The sequence below is a fragment of the Limanda limanda genome, chromosome 13 (assembly GCF_963576545.1).
Source record: "Limanda limanda chromosome 13, fLimLim1.1, whole genome shotgun sequence".
NCBI lineage: Eukaryota > Metazoa > Chordata > Actinopteri > Pleuronectiformes > Pleuronectidae > Limanda > Limanda limanda.
The window spans coordinates 10,144,437-10,166,794 of NC_083648.1; the positions used below are offsets into that span (position 1 = coordinate 10,144,437).

A 22,358-nucleotide genomic window follows, 5' to 3' on the forward strand; every position below is an offset into this window, starting at 1 on the left:
GAGCTTTGTCTTTAGTAGCTTTACTGATACAAACCTGCATAAATATTTAATTTGCTAGAAGCGTGTCAGCAGTTTGAACCGTCTGGTTTCGCCAGAAAGTGGAGATTTCATCAACGACTTTTAACTTGAACTTTACCTGTTGTGATAAAACCTTGAATTACAGTTTACAGTTTCCCACATAATAAAGCATGAGTTTGATAAAACAAATTACATTTTATGAAGCCAAAGTTGAATATTTTTATGAAGATTAAACATAACAGCCCCAATACTGATAAAAATATCAATCTGTCAATGAGTAACATTTGCTGGTACAATGAAGGAACTGACTGTAGACAAACGTCACAGCTAACTTAAAGTATGGTCCCCCGATGTAACATTGGGGTTAGTTTGAGCTATTTAATGTATTTAAAAACAATAACTGTGGGAAGAAGATCAAAAGTGTAAATTCTTTACTGTTTATTTCTATGGTTTCGTAATTTGCCATATGGCAGTGTAAGATGGCACAGAAACACGTTTTCCTGACTGTTAACTGTTAACATCCCTGTCTCATTTAAAGATACAACTTTGACTCTTATTTCCTTGTTTGTTTAATGTTTTTGAAACAGGATACGCTATCCTATGATTGTACAGAAAATGTCTAGAAGCAATCCTTGGTCATTATCATTTCAAACATTTATACAGCTAGAGTCAACGTTCATGCAAAGCCAATACAATCATCCCTGTAGCTGTCAGTCTAATCATCAGCATGGTAATAGATGTAACTTATCACTTGAAACTTATTCTAAACATCATGGTGGAGCATCCTGGGCAGGAATCCAGAGGTTCTGTTTCACAGTCATTTTTCTTCAAGACCCCTCACCACTAAGGATGGGCAGGACACTCACAAGACCAGCATCCTGCCAAAGGCCCCATTGTTCCCCAGTCCATCCGCCTCCATTACCATGACCATCAAGTGTTCATCTGTTTGATCCAGGATGACTATAACTACCACCCCATTCATTCACAAAGAAATTAACCGTCATGTAACTTTGGACCTCTAAAACTTAGCTTAGGACCATTTCATTTCAAGCACAGACCCTATGAGTGAGGACATTTTTGGCCGGCCCTTCCTTAGGGTTAAGACTTGGTTTTAGGGTTAGGATTAGAATTAGGTTTAGGCTAGGAATGGGGCAACAGTTGGCATTTAGTTGTGATGGTAAAGGTTAGGGTAAGGGGCTGGGAAATGCATTAGGTCAATGAGTATCCTCACAACTATAGAGAGTCCTGCGTGTGTGTGACATGCAACATTACTCAACGGGTATTAAAGGTTGATGTTTGATTAATGTTTACATTTTAGATAGTATCGCGTTCCATGGAGCCAAATTGAGAGGGAGAAACTAAGATCCAACTAAGATTTAAATTAATATGCAAAATCTAAATGTAAATGTATATTTTTCCCTGCCTGTAAATTTATTCTAAAGGCATGGGAGCAAAACAAATAGTATGCTCTTATACATAATTTTCATGGGGGCTCTTGAGCTGAGTGGAGAACAGTGGTGCTTGTGTGAAATAACTATAGGAGGTTTTTGTGGAGATGAACTCTTCCAAACAGAATGAAAGCCAATAGCATTGATAGCTTGATGGAAAAATGAGCAGCATCAGACAAACCTGTTCACAGGTGACCAGAGCTCTGAATTTTCTATAGCGAATAGATAACTGAGATAAGGATGTTTACAAAGTGATTTTTATTTTGAGACATGATGAATACAGGTGTTACTCATTTATCCAAGACAAATTTATTTTCTTTCTACTCTACTCACATTAAATCAACATGTCATCATTTTCAGAAATCAACACACATGTTATAGTCACTACAGGTGCTGTTTTTTGACAGATGACTTTCCCAAATAAAACCTAACCTTTATTTTCCGATCATACCTTTGAAACCAGTTCCCTGACACTCAACAGATAGGACTTGCTAAATGATGCTAGATGCTACTCAAGATAACAGCTTATTTTCTTGTATCTGAGTAAACCTGGCTAAGGAAACACAAAATTTGTCATATCAACTGTTATTTAGATGAGCTAATATTTAGGTTGGAAATGTATTTTTAGCACAAAATATTTAAACACATTTTATTGACACAATTAATGTGATTATCACTGGTACAACAATAAAGGTAAAACTTCATTGTTGAATCAAACATTTTTCAGAAAGATCATTTTCAAATGAAAGCTTAAAGACTTGATCAAAATCAAAAAAATATTTTGACAGAGATGTCAAAATGATTAGTTGGGTTTAAAATATTGGTCGGTATCGAAACTGGACCTCTCTGTTGGGCTGCATGGCTCCCATGCCCCATCGGCTGTATTCGATTTCAGGTATCTTCTCCTCAGGATTCTTCAGCTCAATCTCATAGTAGGCCAACACCAGGAACACAAACTGCCTAACTTCACTAGAGGCAAAGAAACGCCCGGGACACATGGAGACCCCACCACCCCAGGGCATGGTGTAAAACTTCACCTTCTGTCCATTCTTGTAAAAGTCTGTTTTCTTGCTCCCGTCAGGATTCAAAAAGCGGTCATATTTGAATGAATGTGGGTCAGGGTGGATCTCTGGGTCAGTTTGAACAGCATAATAAGGAAACATAGCCAATCTGTCACCTTTGCGGAGGAAATATTCACGACCATCTACCATCTTGAGGGTCATATCCTGGAGCACATTTCTGGTGAGGACAGGTGCAACACAGAGGCGGAGGGTCTCTTCCAAAGCACTGTCCAGGATGGGTGTTTTCTTCAGCATTTCATAGGTCAGGTTGATAGAAGGGCCACCAGGTCTGACTTCCTGCCCTGATTCCTTCAGAACCTTATCAATCTCTTCCTTCGCTGCTTTCATGGCTTCTGGGTGTTTCATGAGGAAGAGGAGCAGCCAGAATGAAATGGGCCCTGTGTTGCCCTGAGAGGCCCAAAGAAGCACGAACATGTATCTGTCTATCATTGACTCCTTCAAACCATTCTCCTCTAAATACTGGGCATTGTCCAAGATCCAGCCATTTACTTCGTTCTTCATCTTCATCTTCTGCACTGACAGAGTGTTCCAGATAAGTTCCCTCAGCCTCTTTGCTTCCAACCTTTCCGTTGGTGAGAGGATCCCGTAAGCCAAGTTGGGGAAGAGTTGGTCAAATTTACGAAACTCTTTAAACAAGGCTTCAGATTCCGCTCTGTCTTTCTCTTTGGCTTTCTCCTCACTTTCTTCTGACTTTGGAGATGCATTGCCATACAGAGATAAGAAGCCAGCCCTGAAAAGGATATTGTAGCTGTACATAAACAGTCCATCTTCTTTCCAGCTGCTTTGGTCTGCTGCTGAGCCGATTTCATGAGACATCAGATTCTGCAAATTATCCATCATAGCTTGTGTCAATACCTTCAGGCCGTCCCCCTTGAGGTGCTTGTTGCTGGCGACCGCGAGAGCAACGTGGTAATCCCCCTCTGCCACATATTCAAACACTCTGTGCACCAGCTCTTTAACAAACGCTATGAAGTCCAGTTTTTCTCGACTCTCCTTAAGAAAAGGCCCAAACGACAGAGGATCGTGAAGGAATGTGATATAAAACCCTCCCAGCTGCACTGTGAACACATCACCATGTTTTTGCTTCATCCTCTCGATGAATTTTAATGTGTTCCTGCGAAACTCAAAGACATGACCCAGCCAAGGGATGAGCCCCTTATCCAAAGGGGGTTCACCTGGTCGGTGCTGTCGAAACACACCAAGTATGTAGAGTCCTCCAATCAAACAGGAGAGTAAAGCAAGAAGGAGAGGTAGCAGCAGTCCCATGACTGATTCCTGTAACAGACACAGAGTGATTAGGAGTTAAGCTCCACATCCTGCATTATGTAGAGAAATGTTGCTCCTCCCTTTTGGGATCAGATTCAGGTACGTGCATAATCAGTGAAAAAGGAAATTTTCAATGAACAGCCAACCGCATGTTTACTTGTTATACACATGATGTTCATATAAGAAGAGGTTTTGCCTTAGTCCAGGGGTAGGCAGCCTTTACTATCAAAAGAGCCATTTCGCCTCCTCTTCCCACAAATAACATTTGTCTGGAGTCGCAAAACATATTTGATAACACAGCTTATAGTTTTATATATAGTTATACTCTCTATATAAAAAAACTAAAGTTTTTTGCATTCATGAAATTATAGAACGACAATAAAGAAAACTGTTGACCTTTTATTGCTATTTTTACCTGTTACAACATAGAAAAACACAAAACTCTTATTAAGAGGAAAACTAAATACACTGGCATGTGTAGGCCTACTTTGAAATAAATTAAACACAGAACTATCCAGACCTATTTGAGTCCTCCCCATATTTGTGGGAAATGTAGAAAATAAAAAGGAGCCTACTTTAAAATAAATAAAACATAAGGCTGCTGGGCCGTAGACGTAATAGGATGTGACACATATTTTAGCTGACGACATTTTAAAAACAAGAAATGAAAGAAAATACATTGTCTTTGATGAATGAATAACACCTGTAATCTTTATTGTTTTACAGTGTTAAGACAGCAGAAGTCATTACAGATATTCATTGTATGATCATGTCTGAAAATAAAAAGCACTTTGTAAACATCTTTAGCTCAACTAATTATTATCTCTATAAAAGTTTGAGCTCTAGCCACCTGTGAACAGGTTTGTCTGGTGCTGCTCATTTCTCCATCACGCTATCAATGCTATTGGCTTTCATTCAGTTTGGAAGAGTTCATCTCCACAAAAACCTCCTATAGTTATTTAACGCACGCACCACTGTTCTTCTCTCAGCTCAAGAGCCCCCATGAAAATTATCCATGAGAGCATACCATTGGTTTTGCTCCCATTAATCAAATATGAACCTTTAATGCCTGTTGAGTCATGTCAAATGTCAAACACATGCAGGTCTCTCTATAGTTGTGAGGATACTCATTGACGTAATGCATTCCCCAGCCCCTTACCCTAACCTTAACCATCAGAACTAAATACCAACCGTTGCCCCAACCCTAGCCTAAACCTAAGTCTTAAACTTTAGTTAAGTCCAAACTCTGAGGAAGGGCCGGCCAAAACCTCCTCACTTTTCAAAAATATCCTGACTCATAGGGTCTATGCTTAAAATGAAATGGTCCTAACATAGGTATGAGTACAGGAACACACACACACACACACACACACAGAGCTAGAATAGGAAAAGCTAAGTTTTAGAGGTCCAAAGTAAGATGCCGGTTAATTTCTTTGTAAAGGAATGGGGTGGTAGTTATAGTCATCGCGGATCAAACAGATGAACACTTGGTTGTCATGGAGAGGCGGTGGACTAGTGGCAGAAACTTGGACTATGGGCAGAAAAGGTCTCTGGTTCGTCTCTGGTCGACTCCACGGAGAAACAACAAAAAGACGAACCTGGATTGATCTGTCCAAAAATCCAAGAGGATTCTCCCTACCCTGTCTAGTGCCCCTGAGCAAGGCACCTTACTCCCCTAACATCTGCTCCCCGGCGCCGTATAGGGCTTCCCACTGCTCTGTGTGTCTGGGTTAAAAGCAGAGGTTAAATTTCCCCTTGCATGAGTGTGCATGAGTGTGCATGAGTGTGCATGAGTGTGCCTGTGCATGTCTGTGCATGTGTGTGGGATAAAAAAAATGTATCTTAATGGACGTGGATGGGCTGGGGAACAATGGGGCCTTTGGCAGGATGCTAGTCTCCTGTGTGTCCTGCCTGTACTTGGTGGTGAGGGGTCTTGAAGAAAAATGACCCATTGTCCGTGTCTTCCCTCTGAGCCTGAGCAGTGAAACAAAACCTCTGGATTCCCGCCCAGGATGCTCCACCATGATGTATAGAATAAGTTACAAGTGATAAGTAACATCTATTACCATGCTGTCGGTTAGGCTGACAGCTACAGGGATGATTTCATTTTCTGTGCATGAACGTGAACTTCGGCTGTATAAGTATTTGAAATGATAATGATGACTACTGGGTCATTTAAAAGTGTCAGAAAAAACAAGGATTGCTTGTTGCATTTCTAATCTAGGCCTTTTCTGTACAATCATAGGACAGTGTGTCCTGTTTAAACAACATTAAACAAACAAGGAAATAAGATTTATTTATAGAGATATTGTTTAAAATAACAATATTGGCTTAAACTAACCCCAATGTTACATCGGGGGACCTTACTGCAAATTAGCTGTGACGTTTGTCTACAGTCAGTTACTTCATTGGACCAGCAAATGTTACTCATTGACAGCTTGAATATTTCTATCAGTATTGGGGCTGTTATCTTTAACTGGTGAGTGACAACAGTCTACGGATCATTCACCTCAGTGGGTATCTGTACAGTTTTACAAAATATTTGGAAAGTACTTGAGGATTTTGTGTTGTTTTCACAGGACTGTCATCTGGTGGCTAAAATTGTCCACTAAGAGAAGAGAAAGACGAGCTCTAAACTAGTCTATAGATATCATTGCTAACAGGTGGAGGCTGGGGTGGTGGAGGTGAGTTGCCAGCAGCAGAGCACAAGTGTCAGTGTAGGTGAGCAGGGATTAGTGAGGAGCAGGTCTTATTCAAAATTACCGCTTTGCTGAGAGAATGGACTGTGATTGGTAAGTGACTGACGAGCAACCATAAACCTATCAGTAGCTGACAGCTGATCACAGCTGGAGCACATGAGTCTGTGTCCTGCATGAACCAGCGCAATGCTTCATTTCAGTCAGGAACACTTCGTCATGAATTTATCATTTATTGCACAAATGGGAACACAGTTATGGCTCCATTCTTTGGAGACATGCAAAAAACTCTAAAACAATGGTATCCCAGTGCCATATAGATTTTATATACATTATATATATATATATATATATATGTAAAGAAATTTATTTAAAAAAATATAATACAACAATGCAACGTTATTGTAAAGAAATTACGGAAATTCTTATCAATGATAATTAATCAGTCAAATGTATTGTGATACACCACTACCTTAAATCAACGGTACATTTATGGCAGCAGTATTCTGTCATCTTGTTTGTTATTTTAATGATGAAACTTCACATTCTTCAACAACTTGTAGTGCTGCCCTTAACTACACTTAGAATGTTGTGTTGTCATAGAATTTGTATTTGTTTTAGTTTGTGGTATTTCTTTGACTAATATCCAATGCATGCTTGTATTGTGTAACCTCCAGTTGTGTGATTTCCAGAGATGGATGATGTACAGCTAGTAAAAGTGATGACTAAATTTAAAAGACACTTACTCATCCCCTGAACAATTAATTCTCTGACGTCGCTGTGTCGTAATCTCTTCTTACTTTTGCTGTCAGGGCCGTATTTAGTCTTTTTTGGGCCCAAGAAGAGATTTGGTCTGAGGTCTCTCTTCACATAAAAACCATTTAATCTATAACATACAAAACATACACATATTGAATTTTATATTCTCTTCTCTATATAAATTAACATATTCACCAAACATTAAAAAGCTGTTTAATTCAATACAACAACAATTTTATAAACCTCGTAAAAACAAAACTTACATACAGCTCCGCTGTTGCTTCTTTTGCAAATTTCCAATGAGGTGTTAGAACCAGTAGGTGGTGCTCTACATAAAGGAAACCAACAGAGCAAACAGATGATAATGTAGAGTAGTAAATCAGATGACTTGAACAGTTCAGGCATGTGTTGGTGACATTGCTTTGCTTCTTTTACTACTTTCAAAAGATGAACAATAAAATTAAGATAAAACTAACATTAACAATGTGAGAGTCTTCTCAGCCCTCTACATTGATCTTTGAAACGAGGTCATCGATCGGGATACCTTTGTGCAATCCCTACAGCCCACTGGGCAGAGCTTTGTCTTTAGTAGCTTTACTGTTAAAAACATGCATAAATATTTAATTTGCCATGAAGCGTGTCAGCAGTTTGAATCATCTGGTTTCCAGAAAGTGGAGATTCCATCAACAACTTTTAACTTGAACTTTACCTGTCGTGATACAACCTTGAATTACAGTTTAATGAATTCGTTTTTGAGAAAATGTGTATAATTCCACACTTTTCCACATAATAATGCATGAGTTTGATAAAAAACAAATGACATTTTATGAAGCCAAAGTTGAAGATTTTTATGACATTGGACAAAAAAAAGATTAAACATAACAGCCCCAATACTGATAGAAATAATCAAGCTGTCAATGAATAACATTTGCTGGTACGAATAAGGAACTGACTGCACACAAACGTCACAGCTAACTTAAAGTAAGGTCCCCCGATGGACAAGATACAAGATACAAGATACATTTATTAATCCCACTCACATGCACAGATTCACTACATGCAAATGGGGGAAATTTGTCCTCTGCGTTTGACCCATCTGGTGAACACAGCAGGACACATAGAGCAGTGGGCAGCCATGCACGGCAACCGGGGAGCAGATGTTGGGGGAGTAAGGTGTCTTGCTCAGTGTCGCTTAGACAGTGGGGTACGGAGAGTCCTCTTGGACTTTTGACCAGATCCAGGTGTTGTCCATCCAGGTATGTTGTTTTGTCACTCCGTGGAGTCGAACCAGAAACCTTCCAGTCTGATGTCCGTAATTTTCTGCCGCTAGTCCAATTTGAGCCATTTAATGTATTTAAAACAATAACTTTGGGATTCAGATGAAAAGTGTGAATTCTTCACTGTTTATTTCTATGGTTTCGTAATTTGCCATATTGCAGTGTAAGATGGCCCAGAAACACGTTTTCCTGATAAACTGTTAACATCCCTGTCTCATGTAAAGATACAACTTTGACTCTTATTTCCTTGTTTGTTTAATATTTTTTAAACAGGATACGCTATCCTATGATTTTACAGAAAATGTCTAGCAGCCATCCTTGTTCATTATCATTTCAAATATTTATACTGGCGAAGTCAACGTTCATGCAAAGCCTATACAATCATCCCTGTAGCTGTCAGCCTAACCGTCAGCATGGTAATAGATGTAACTTATCACTTGTAACTTATTCTAAACATGTTTCACAGTCATTTTTCTTCAAGACCCCTCACCACCAAGGATGGGCAGGACACTCACGAGACCAGCATCCTGCCAAAGGCGCCATTGTTCCCCAGCCAATCCGCCTCTATTACCATGACCACCAAGTGTTCATCTGTTTGATCCAGAATGACTATAACTACCACCCCATTCATTCACAAAGAAATTAACCGTCATGTAACTTTGGACCTCTAAAACTTACCATAGGACCATTTCATTTCAAGCACAGACCCTATGAGTGAGGACATTTTTGAAAAGTGAGGAGGTTTTGGCCGGCCCTTCCTTTAGGGTTAAGACTTAGTTTAAGGGTTAAAGGGACTCTTACCTTTGTTGCATTTTTATACTTTTTGTGGATAAGGTTAAATTGGTATTAATAAGGTAATGACACTCTAAATGCAAGACAGACCCACCAGGAGTTAAAGCAAACAATTATTTCACTCTCGTAATATTTAGTGAAAACTTCAACCAATAAAATTCTTCGGACCGAAGGACCTTATTGGCCGACAGACCTGTCTGTTTGCTGCATGGAAACAGACAGGAAGCCCGTCTGCTTCTTCTGGCGCATTCGGGCCCGCGTCATCAAGGCGCGTCCTCAACTATAGGGTTTGTTTTGATTCCACGGCAGACAGTAGCGAGTAGCGACCGTGTCGACCGTAGCGACTGACGATGGCAGACCAAAGTGGTCCACGGCGTACTGAAACAGCCGCTCCCAGGGGGAAAAACAAAAGAAAAAACACCGCGGATGGGAACGAGGGGGTGGGGCATTGGAAGAAGGCGGGATGATTCGAATGTGCTGTAATTCTCAAATGCAACAAAGGTAAGAGTCCCTTTAAGGCCAATTTATGCTTGTCCGTATTTTCTAAAACGGACAGATAAGACCGCCCTATCCATCGTGGAACGCCCTCTCCGAGCGCCTCGGAGAGCTTTTCGTACACCTCTGATTTTTCTAACTGTCCGTCTTTATTTCGGAGACCCCACGGATAGCCCTTGGCTGTGATTGATCCGCGAACTACATCATTTCCCTATGACGTCATTTCCGGATTTCACATTTCCGGACCTCAAACTTCCTGCTTGACAATAAACCCAAACACAACTATGATTCTACGATTAATGTGACGTGTGTGTTAAGCCAGCGGAGTTTTCCGGCTGACGGTGGCTCATTAGAGCACTGACGGCATGTGTGCACGGTCACATACGGTTATAACGAGCTTTCAAAACGGCGCTAGCGGGCTAGGCTAGCGGGCTAGCCACCATGCTAACTGCGTGGTAACAGTGCAAAAACCCGCCGTCACGACTTTAATTCCACTTCTATCATGACACTGTTTCTATAATACCGCCAGGTTAGAAGCAAACACTGGGTAGTAGTTAGTGTCGGGAGTCCCTGCTGACTGTGTGTGTAAGCTGGGAGGGGAGCTAGCTAGCTCCGTCTAGCTTCAAGCTACATGGAGCTTTAAGCTGTGGAATTAGCAACAGAGTTCGGAAACAAGACCGGGGAACCGCTGCGCTAAGAAACGATAACATCAGCATTTTGACCCGCTGGGTGTCACTTTATTTAGTTCTGTTAGTTGCCATGGTTCAGTGTGTGGGGTAGGCTTCTCTGAGCTCGTCTTCCGTTGCGCCACCTATGGGTTTGGCGGTGAATTGTTTTCAACGTACAGTCGTCGGAGATGTAAAAATCAAAAAGACTCTCCGCTCTCCGTGCAACCCTCTCTGAGAAACAGATACGTAGAAGCATAATGGAGCCTTTAGGGTTAGAATTAGGTTTAGGCTAGGAATGGGGCAACGGTTGGTATTTAGTTGTGATGGTTAAGGTTAGGGTAAGGGGCTGGGGAATGCATTAGGTCAGGGGTCTTCAACGTTTTTCAGGCCAAGGACCCCCAATCTGGTGGAGAGATGGCGCAGGTACCTAATACTATATATATTGTATATAATTGTGTTTTATATTGAATTGGGCCTAGTGCCATGAATAAACATAGCTACCCTGTTATTGTTCATTCAATACTCAACTATTCAAATATTACACAGTTTCATATATTCATGTTTTTAATTTAAACATGTGCAAGGTACAGGGTGGCCATGCCACTGCCTTTTATAAACATACATCTTGCATACAACACTGAGCTATTACAATAATTCACAGATTCATGTTTTTTATTAAACATATATGTAGAAGAGACAGTGAATCCTCAAGCCATCTGTGGATAGCACAAATACTCCCACATTAGTGAGATGTTGGACCTTGATGGGTAGCACACAACTTATCTAACCTTGGACGGATGGAGGTTGTCAGGCAGAGGGCCAAATCAGCCTCACAATATGTTGGATGCATGTTAATGTGTATTTTAAGACTTTCAAATTTGTGGGGACAAAAATTGGTTGGAAAATAAATAAAAAATTATTCAAAAAAATTGTCTCAACAAAAAATGTGCGGACCCCCTGTTGAAGACCTCTGCATTATCTCAATGAGTATCCTCACAACCATAGAGAGACCTGCATGTGTGTGACATTTGACATGACTCAATGGGCATTAAAGGTTCATATTTGATTAATGTTTACATTTTAAATAGTATCCCGTTCCATGGAGCCAAATTGAGAGGGAGAAACTAAGATCCAACTAAGGTTTAAATTAATTTGCAAAATATGAATGTTAATGTATATTTTTCCCTGCCTGTAAATTTAAACTAAAGGCATGGGAGCAAAACAAATAGTATGCTCTTATGCATTATTTTCATTGGGGCTCTTGAGCTGAGTGGAGAACAGTGGTGCTTGTGTGAAATAACTATAGGAGGTTTTTGTGGAGATGAACTCTTCCAAACAGAATGAAAGCCAATAGCATTGATAGCTTGATGGAGAAATGAGCAGCATCAGACAAACCTGTTCACAGGTGACCAGAGCTCTGAATGTTCTATAGCTAAAAGATAGCTGTACAAAGTGATTTTTTATTTTCCAACATGATCAGACAATGAGCATCTATAATGACTTCTGCAGTCTTGACACTGTAAAAATATAAAGATTACAGGTGTTATTCATTCATCAAAGACAATGTATTTTCTTTCTACTTCACTCATTTAATCAACAGCTCTGTCATCATAAACTTAAACCTAAAAGCAAAAAGGAAAGTTTTGAAAAAAATGCATAATTTTCAGAAATTAGTACACATGTTATAGTCACTACAGGTGCTGTTTTTGGACAGACAACTTTCCCAAATAAAACCTAACCTTTTTTTTCCGATCATTCCTTTGAAACCAGTTCCCTGACACTCAACAGATATGACTTGCTAAATGATGCTAGATGCTACTAAAGATAACAGCTTATTTTCTTGTATCTGAGTAAACCTGGCTAAGGAAACACAAAATTTGTCATGTCAACTGTTATTTAGATGAGTTAATATTTAGGTTGGAATTGTATTTTTCGCACAAAATATTTAAACACATTTTATTGACACAATTAATGTGATTATCGACGGTACAATAATAAAGGTAAAACTTCATTGTGCAATCTAACATTTTTCAGAAGCATAATTTTCAAATGAAAGCTTAAAGACTTGATCAAACTCCAAAAAATATTTTGACAGAGATGTCAAAATGATTAGTTGGGTTTAAAATATTGGTCGGTATCGAAACTGGACCTCTCTGTCAGGGTGCATGGCTCCGATGCACCATCGCCTGAAGTCGATTTCAGGTATCTTCTCCTCAGGATTCTTCAGCTCAATCTCATAGTAGGCCAACACCAGGAAAACAAACTGCTTAACTTCACTAGAGGCAAAGAAACGCCCGGGACACATGGAGACCCCACCACCCCAGGGCATGGAGTAAAACTTCACCTTCTGCCCATTCTTGTAAAAGTCTGTTTTCTTGCTCCCATCAGGATTCAGAAAGCGGTCATATTTGAATGAATGTGGGTCAGGGTGGATCTCTGGGTTAATTTGAACAGCAGAATAAGGAAACATAGCTAATCTGTCACCTTTGCGGAGGAAATATTCACGCTCATCTGCCATCTTGAGGGTCATATCCTGGAGCACATTTCTGGTGAGGAGAGTTGCAACAGAGAGTCGGAGGGTCTCTTCCAAAGCACTGTCCAGGATGGGTGTTTCCATCAGCATTTCATAGGTCAGGTTGATAGAAGGGCCACCAGGTCTGACTTCCTGCCCTGATTCCTTCAGAACCTTATCAATCTCTTCCTTCACTGCTTTCATGGCTTCTGGGTGTTTCATGAGGAAGAGGAGCAGCCAGAATGAAATGGACCCAGTGTTTGCCTGAGAGGCCCAAAGAAGCACGAACATGAATCTGTTTATCATTGAGTCCTTCATACCATTCTCCTCTAGATACTGGGCCATGTCCCGGATCCAGCCACTGACGTCGTTCTTCATCTTCATCTTCTGCACTGACAGAGTGTCACAGAATAGTTCCCTCAGCCTCTCTGCTTCCAACCTTTCCGTTGGTGAGAGGACCCCGTAGGGCAATTTGGGGAAGAGTTGGTCAAATTTACGAAACTCTTTAAACAAGGCTTTAGATTCCGCTCTGTTTTTTTCTTTGGCTTTCTCCTCACTTTCTTCTGACTTGGGAGATGCATTGCCATACAGAGATAAGTAGCCGGCCCTGAAAAGGATATTGTAGCTGTACATAAACAGTCCATCTTCTTTCCAGCTGCTTTGGTCTGCTGCTGAGCCGATTTCATGAGACATCAGATTCTGCAAATTATCCATCATAGCTTGTGCCAATACCTTTAGGCCGTCCCCCTTGAGGTACTTGTTGCTGGAGGCCTGGATAGCAGTGTGGATATCCCCCTCTGTCACCAATCCAAACACTCTGTGCAACAGCTGTTTAGCAAACGGATAGAAGTCCAGTTTTTCTCGACTCTCCTTAACAAAAGCCCCAAACGACCGAGGATCCATAAGGAATGTGACATAAAACCCTCCCAGCTGCACTGTGAACACATCACCATGTTTTTGCTTCATCCTCTCGATGAATTTTAATGCGTTCCTGCGCAACTCCAAGACATGACCAAGCCAAGGGATGAGCCCCTTATCCAAAGGGGGTTCACCTGGTCGCTGCTGTCGAAACACACCAAGTAGGTAGAGTCCTCCAATCAAACAGGAGAGTAAAGCAAGAAGGAGCGGTAGCAGCAGTCCCATGACTGATTCCTGTCACGGACTCACAATGATTAGGAGTTAGGCTCCACATCCCACATTATGTAGAGAAACGTTGCTCCTCCCTTTTGGGTTCAGATTCAGGTAAGTGCATAATCAGTGAAAAAGGGAATTTTCCATGAACAGCCAACCACATGTTTACTTGTTATACACATTATGGTCATATAAGAAGAGGTTTTGCCTCAGTCCAGGGATAGGCAACCTTTACTATCAAAAGAGCCATTTCTCCCCCTCTCCCCCCAAATAACATTTGTCTAGAGTAGCAAAACATATTTGATAACACAGCTTATAGTTTTATATATAGTTATACTCTCTATATAAAAAACTATAGTTTCTTGCATTCATTAAATTATAGAACGACAATAAAGAAAACTGTTGACCTTTTATTGCTATTTTTACCTGTTACAACAAAGAAAATCACTGAACTCTTATTAAGAGGGAAACTAAATACACTGGCATGTGTAGGCCTACTTTGAAATAAATTAAACACAGAACTATGCAGGCCTATTTGAGTCCTCCCCATATTTGTGGGAAATCTAAAAAATAAGAAGTACACTACTTTAAAATAAATAAAACATATAGCTGCCAGGCCGTAGACGACGTAATAGGATGTGACGCATATTTTAGCTGGCAACTTATTAAAACAAAGAGTGAAAGAAAATACATTGTCTTTCATAAATGAATAACATCTGTAATCATTATTGTTTTACAGTGTCAAGACTGCAGAAGTCATTACAGATATTCATTGTGTGAAAATAAAAATCACTTTGTAAACATCTTAAGCTCAACTAACTATTATCTATATAAAATTCCGAGCTCTGGCCACCTGTGAACAGGTTTGTCTGGTGCTGCTCATTTCTCCATCATGCTATCAATGCTGTTAGCTTTCATTCTGTTTGGAAGAGTTCATCTCCACAAAAACCCCACTGTTCTTCACTCAACTCAAGAGCCCCCATTAAAATTATGCATAAGAGCATACATATTTGTTTTGCTCCCATGCCTCTAGAATAAATTTACAGGCAGGGAAAAAAATACATTTACATTCATATTTTGCAAATTAATTTAAATCTTAGCTGGATCTTAGTTTCTCCCTCTCAATTTGGCTAGATGCAGTGTGACACTATTCAAAATGTAAACATTAATCAAATATGAACCTTTAATACCCGTCATGTCAAATGTCACACACATGCAGGTCTCTCTATAGTTGTGAGGATACTCATTGACGTAATGCATTCCCCAGCCCCTTACCCTAACCTTAACCATCAGAACTAAATGCCAACCGTTGCCCCAACCCTAGCCTAAACCTAAGTCTTAAACTTAAGTGAAGTCCAAACCCTGAGGAAGGTCCGACCAAAACCTCCTCACTTTTAATAAATATCCTTACTCATAGGGTCTATGCTTTAAATTAAATTGTCCTAACATAGGTATGAGTACAGGAACACAAACACACACACACACAGAGCTACATTAAGAAAAGCTACGTTTTAGAGGTCCAAAGTTACATGACGGTTAATTTCTTTGTGAATGAATGGGGTGGTAGTTATAGTCATCCTGGATCAAACAGATGAACACTTGGTGGTCATGGTAATGGAGGCGGAAGGGCTGGGGAACAATGGGGCCTTTGGCAGGATGCTGGTCTCCTGAGTGTCCTGCCTGTACTTGGTGGTGAGGGGTCTTGAAGAAAAATGACCCATTGTCCGTGTCATCCCTCTGAGCCTGAGCAGTGAAACAGAACCTCTGGATTCCTGCCCAGGATGCTCCACCATGTTGTATAGAATAAGTTACAAGTGATAAGTAACATCTATTACCATGCTGTCGGTTAGGATGACAGCTACAGGGATGATTGCATTTTCTTTGCATGAACGTGGACTTCGGCACCATAATTATTTGAAATGATAATGACGACTACTGGGTCATTTAAAAGGAAGTGTCAGAAAAGAACAAGGATTGCTTGTTGCATTTCTAATGTAGACATTTTCTATACAATCAAAGGATAGTGTATCCTGTTTAAACAACATTAAACAAACAAGGAAATAAGATTTATTTACAGAGATATTGTTTAAAATAACAATATTGGCTCAAACTAACCCCAATGTTACATCAGGGGAACTTACTGCAAATTAGCTATGACGTTTGTCTACAGTCAGTTCCTTCATTGGACCAGCAAATGTTACTCATTGACAGCTTGATTATTTCAATCAGTATTGGGGCTTTTATCTTTAACTGGTGAGTGACAACAGTCTACGGATCATTCACCTCAGTTGGTATCTGTACAGTTTTACAAAATATTTGGAATGCACTTGAGGATTCTGTGTTGTGTTAACATGACTACCATCTAGTGGCTAAAATTGTCCACTAAGAGAAGAGAAAGATGAGCTGTAAGCTAGTCTATAGATATCATCAAAAAATATATTACAACAATGCAAGGCAATTGTAAAGAAATTACGGAAATTATTATCAATAATAATTAATCAGACAAATGTATTTTGAGATACCAATCAACGGTACATTTATGGCAGCAGTATTCTGTCATCTTGTTTGTTATTTTAATGATGAAACTTCACATTCTTCAAACAACTTGTAGTGTTGCCCTTAACTACACTTAGAATGTTGTGTTGTCATAGAATTTGTATTTGTTTTAGTTTTAGTTTGTGGTATTTCTTTGACTAATATCCAATGCATGGTTGTATTGTGTAACCTCCAGTTGTGTGATTTCCAGAGATGGATGAAGTACAGCTGTTAAAAGTGATGACTAAATATAAATGACATTTACTCATCTCCTTAACAGTTAGTTCTCCGACGTTGCTGTGTCGTAACCTATTCTTACCTTTGCTGTCAGGGTGCGTATTTAGTCTTTTTGGGCCCATCGTGAGATTTGGTTTTGAGGTCCCTCTTCACATAAGAACCATTTAATCCATAACATACAAAACATTTACTGTTACAAACGTGCATAAATATTTAATTTGCCATGAATCGTGTCAACAGTTTGAAGCAACTTGTTTCGCCAGAGAGTGGAGATTTCATTAAAGACTTTTAACTTGAACTTTACTTGTTGTGATAAAACCTTGAATTACAGTTTAATGAATTTGCGTTTGAGAAAATGTATATAATTCCACACTTTTCCACATAATAAAGCATGAGTTTGATAAAAAAAATGACATTCTATGAAGCTGTAGATTTTTATGACAAGGGACAAAAAAAAAAAGATAATATAACATAACAACCCCAATACTGATAGAAATAATCAAGCTGTCAATGAGTAACATATGCTGCTACGATGAAGGAACTGACTGCACACAAACGTCACAGCTAACTTACAGTAAGGTCCCCCGATGTAACATTGGGGTGAGTTTGAGCCATTTAATGTGGGAAGAAGATGAAAAGTGTTAATTCTTTACTGTTTATTTCTATGGTATTTGTTTCCTCGACCAAGAATTGCCCCAGAGAATGCATGCAACGATGATAGGATACAGAGCAGTGGATTGAACATAAGAGGGAAGAGCAAGCTCATTATTATTGTTGACCCCAGCCGAAATCAACAGAGGGAGAGATGCATCAGTAAAGAATCTGAAGGAGAGGGTTGTCTCTACTTTATTGTTGTAGAAAAAAAGACATGCATTCCACTTGTCACACAGCAGTGCCAAAATTTAAGATCGGATCTACATGCCTCATCTCGATTGACTAGATCATGCAGTTTTTTTTTATTACTGACTTAAACGTCACACCTATCCAGTATGTGCACATACAGTTATGATCTGAGTTTTTATTGCTTAAGTGTGTTAGAGATATGGTATATTTCTGTTATCTTTGGGGTCCTGCAGCGTTGCTACTAGTGTCTGGACCTCACTGAGATGGAGAAGGGCAACGGCACTAAAGCGTCTGGAAGGAAGGAAGGAAGGAAGGAGGAGGAGCTGCAGTAAACATATCTCTTGTAGTCCAAATGACCCTGACTAGGTCTGCTGGTCCTTTGGGCTTGCCTCAGATCAGCCCATGACATAGTCAGTTAAGACAAGATAATGTCAAAGATTAAAGCCCTGTAGCTCCGCAAGCAAAGCCCTTTTATTTTGTTTATTTGAATGGGTAGTTGTGTGGTGGATTTTCCTGCCCTGATATTGGTGAATAAAACAATAAAAATGTTGTAGATCTTGTGAACTGAATGTTATTTTGCATATGATCTGTTATGATAAACTGTGCCCTAATTTTATTTCCCTACATGATGGTCAAATTTCTGTTTCATCACCCTGTTAGGGGAACATTCGGACGAGGAAATACTTCACTTTTCTCCGTTGTCAAGCTATCGATCATGTAATTTTAGAAACACAAGGATACTCCAGGTCCCTAAAAGGGACATATTATTTGGAAAATACAGTTGACACCACCAAAGTGTTATATATACGGGCCTGTCGTTGAATACATCAGTATATTATATACCAGTCTTGTTTTCAGGATGTCTTTATTCTTTTCCGGGACCGTTGTGATCCACATGCTGTCCAGCAGACTGAAAGTAGTTTGTGCTCTGCTCATGTTTAGAAATGAAAACATACAACAGCTTCTCTCATGAATAATATTATCGCTTAAGTATTTTCATTCAGAATGAGGACATTGGCTCTGTGCAGTGTTTTGTTCAATTGAGCTACAATTTGTGGACAGTTTGCCAGCAAGAGTGAAAAGTAATCAAAATTAAGTGACAGAGGAATTTAGGAAATTACACTATAGGTCAAATTAGTTTTGACAAAGGTCAAGGGTTATTATGACAGAAACATCCAGCGGGTGAAGCAAAGCTGATGCAATTCTCTGCAGCTTCCAGATAAGAAGGACGTTTTTTTATTGCAATCCTTCTCTACTCAGAAACATATAAATATAAACGAAGGATGAATTTTCTGATCACGATGCCTGTGAAGTTCCACGAAATAAATTATTTAGTTTTTAGCTGCAAATATTTACTATCAGAATGCCTGTAGCATCTCCAAGCACAAAAATGACAATTTCTTCTCAAACAGGGACCAAGGCTAGAAGCAAAAACAAAAACTTGCCCACTCAAAGAGTCAAACCAATGACTGTCTAGGCATTTTATTTGATATATTTGATATCTGATACAATAGTTCAGTGCTTTCAGTAATTTGACAAACAACAACACACACCAAGTTAATGTTGATGTCTAGTTGACAATGAAAATTAGAATTTGATGGAATACATAAAGACTTATATTCGAACTTAATTAATACCATAAATGTATGACCAGGGTATGCTTGGCAAAATTCCTGCAACTGAGCCGAGGTACAATGACAATGATAACAACTTTGCAGATTTTTAACAGCGTAATGCACACACATCACAAGTTGCTTTGCTCATATGTGGGAGAAGCTGGCCAAGGAAAGTTGTTGGCATCCACCTCAAGGCTTTTCATCTCAGTCGCTTCAGTAGAGTCCGGCCTTAGTAAAACTGGCACGGGACGCACTCACCCTGGGGGTAGGGTAGGCTCAGCTGAGAAACTGGGAGAAAAATGAACAAATGAGATAGGACTGCCACCACTCTAAAGCTGCCTATGGGATAGCCTAAAACAGGCTGGTGAGAGCAGTTTAATGATGATAGTGGTCGGAGAGATGGAAGAGAGGGAGGGGTCTGAGCACCAAGTTGCATGTTTTTTGCTCTGGTGTCTTGTGTCACTCTTTCCTCTAAGGGAGGGGGAGGGGGGCATCCAAGTCACATGGTGGAGCTCGATCTGTTACGTAAACACAGACCTCCACAGCCCCCAGCCTGCTCGCATCAACTTTGTTCAGTAAATCCATGTGGATAAAACTCTTGCGTTGACATTGGTGGCGGACAAGGAGAGTTGTCGAGATCTTCACTCCTCGGCACTGCATCGCACTTGGCGACGCTGCAAACCCTCACAGCTCCCAGTGACCTCTGAAAATGTCTGGGACATAGACATCATGTCATTAAAACATTTGTGCAATTGAAGACATCATACATGTATGATATGATATGATTGTACAGTGAGTTCTCACGTGCACCACAATAATTTTTTGTCATTTTGCCAAGTACAGTGTGTTCATTTGTCAGCCGTTATGTTAGATTTCGTAAGATATGTTAAAGATGCTACCGTAATAAAAAAAAATCTGATTTAAATCTTACATTTGACTCTAAATATAACTTTAACCTTATGAATATTAAACACTGTCATTTAGTTGTCACAGGATGCCAGTGGTGCCTCATAACAAGAGCAATGTCAAGCAATGTCTTGCAGGGGGAGTTCTGGAATATTTCCTGGCTCTGGGCAGTGCAATCAATATTTATCAACGTGAGCTAGTTTCCCAAAGCTAGAAAAGCCCGAATTGTCAGAGGACACATGCGGTGACAACATTTTCATGTCTAGACAGTCATTGGTTTGACTCCTCGACTTTGCACATTTTTGTTTTTGCTTTAAATAACTGGGAACATTTCAAATATTTTACTGCAGTCTCAAAAACAAACTGAAAGGAAATTAGAAATCTATTATCTCATAATTACACTTTTTTACATAAATGCCATTATTATTAGAACTATAATAATGAAGTCCATTTTCTTTAATAATTCCAATACAATACAATTGTTTGTTTTTCTTGTTTACTTCTCTAAATGCATGGTATAGAAGAAGTGGAGGAAAAAATCATGTTTTTCTTTTAGGGAGAGATTTATGTTTGTGTTTATTAATATCTAAGATGTTCTCAGTGTCCATCCTCTCTGGGTGTTCATTGTAAACCGCAGCCATGGGCAGAAAGTTCTACCAGCTGTCGAGGAACATCAACTTTAATTGACTTAAAGTCAAAATCCCACTAACTCTCACTTCTCAGTCATTTTCACCATCTGCGTCTCGTGGATGATGGGTAGATTGAGGAAGATGGAAGAAAAGAGGAATGCATCACAACTTAAAAACACGTGCTCATCTGTCCCTTAGGGACTGCACATGTCCAAACCCCAAATGCTCTAGTCATTCCAGCAGCATCCCCCGTCGTCTTTTCCTCAGCTCGGGCTGCTCGCTACGCCACATCTCCTCAGTCAGATGGAGAGGGGAGGCTTTAAGGCAAGGCCTCTGGAGGAAGAGTCCTGCAGGCCCAGATGGCTGGCTCTCAGACCACAAACAACTCAAACAGAACGAGATCTGAATGCAAGGACTTCTCATGCGCTTATATTATTTTCCTTCAGATATGAGTTGTTGCAGTTGTCATCAATCACTAAAATGTAAAATGTGTTCATATTTAATCATATTCACGAATCACAATTTGTCTCATAGGGCTAAACAAGGTGAAACATCCTCTGTTCTTAACCCTAAAAAAAAAATACCCCCAACAAACTATTAACAGGGGGAAAACATGTGAGGGATTCCTCTCCCAGGACGTACGGATTGCCACCATGGTCTACAATCGTGATAAGATATCACCACGATCAGAATCCATGATCCGCCATCACGACCAGATCTGATTCACGATCCACCATCATGATCTATGGTCTATGAGATAATTGAGGTCAGCTGATCAAGGGTGATTGGAGAAAAGCTGTCTAAATAATAATCCGATACAATTGAAGTGACTACCGACCGATTCTTCAAACGGAAAAAAAACAACGGAAAAAAACGACGTTATTTCCACCATGTTTTTAGACTGAATGTCTGAGCTGTGATCCATGCATGAACGTGGCTCCAGAGGATATCAGAGGAAATTTAGGCTAAAAACCTGGTGATCATTTAAGTCACTGAATAACTGTGATCTGATTGATGGTGACGTTACTGGTGTTGTTGAATGTTATTCTTCACTTTATGGCCGTATACAGGTCATAATTAAAGGGTTATTGAGGGCCTTGTGAAGGTAGCATTTTAATAATATGGTCGCAGTGACAATGACCAGATGCGTTTCATTAATGCAAGCCAGACACCAACCCGTTCATCAGGGGGGGTGATGGAGGAATTCCTTTCCGATGTTAATCTTGCATGAATCACCTCCTCGTCTGTACTTTGTCGTGTCTCATCAGAGAACACAAAGAAAAGTGTGTGTGTGTTAGAGAGAAAGAGAGAGGGGGGCTTCTGTCCCCATTCTTGCCATCATGTTAAAAAGTCCATCACCTTAAGTAACAATGTGTGCTACTGCCACAAGCCGAGGTGAAAGCTTGGGGTGTAAACATCAAGTCGGAAAAGACACGGGGCGCTAAAGC

At 39.9% G+C, this 22,358-nt stretch overlaps 2 protein-coding genes across 2 annotated transcripts; both read right to left on the reverse strand.

The window, feature by feature from the left end:
* Positions 1 to 1,719: 1,719 nt before the first annotated feature.
* LOC133018243 (5-beta-cholestane-3-alpha,7-alpha-diol 12-alpha-hydroxylase-like) lies at positions 1,720 to 3,829 on the reverse strand. Its single transcript, XM_061084563.1, has one exon. The coding sequence runs from the start codon at positions 3,812 to 3,814 to the stop codon at positions 2,279 to 2,281; it is 1,536 nt and encodes a 511-aa protein (XP_060940546.1). The 5' UTR covers positions 3,815 to 3,829; the 3' UTR covers positions 1,720 to 2,278.
* An 8,791-nt stretch (positions 3,830 to 12,620) lies between these two features.
* On the reverse strand, positions 12,621 to 14,168 carry LOC133018498 (7-alpha-hydroxycholest-4-en-3-one 12-alpha-hydroxylase-like). Its single transcript, XM_061084867.1, has one exon. It carries the CDS (start codon positions 14,154 to 14,156, stop codon positions 12,621 to 12,623), a length of 1,536 nt encoding a protein of 511 aa, XP_060940850.1. The 5' UTR covers positions 14,157 to 14,168.
* Between the last annotated feature and the right edge of the window lie 8,190 nt (positions 14,169 to 22,358).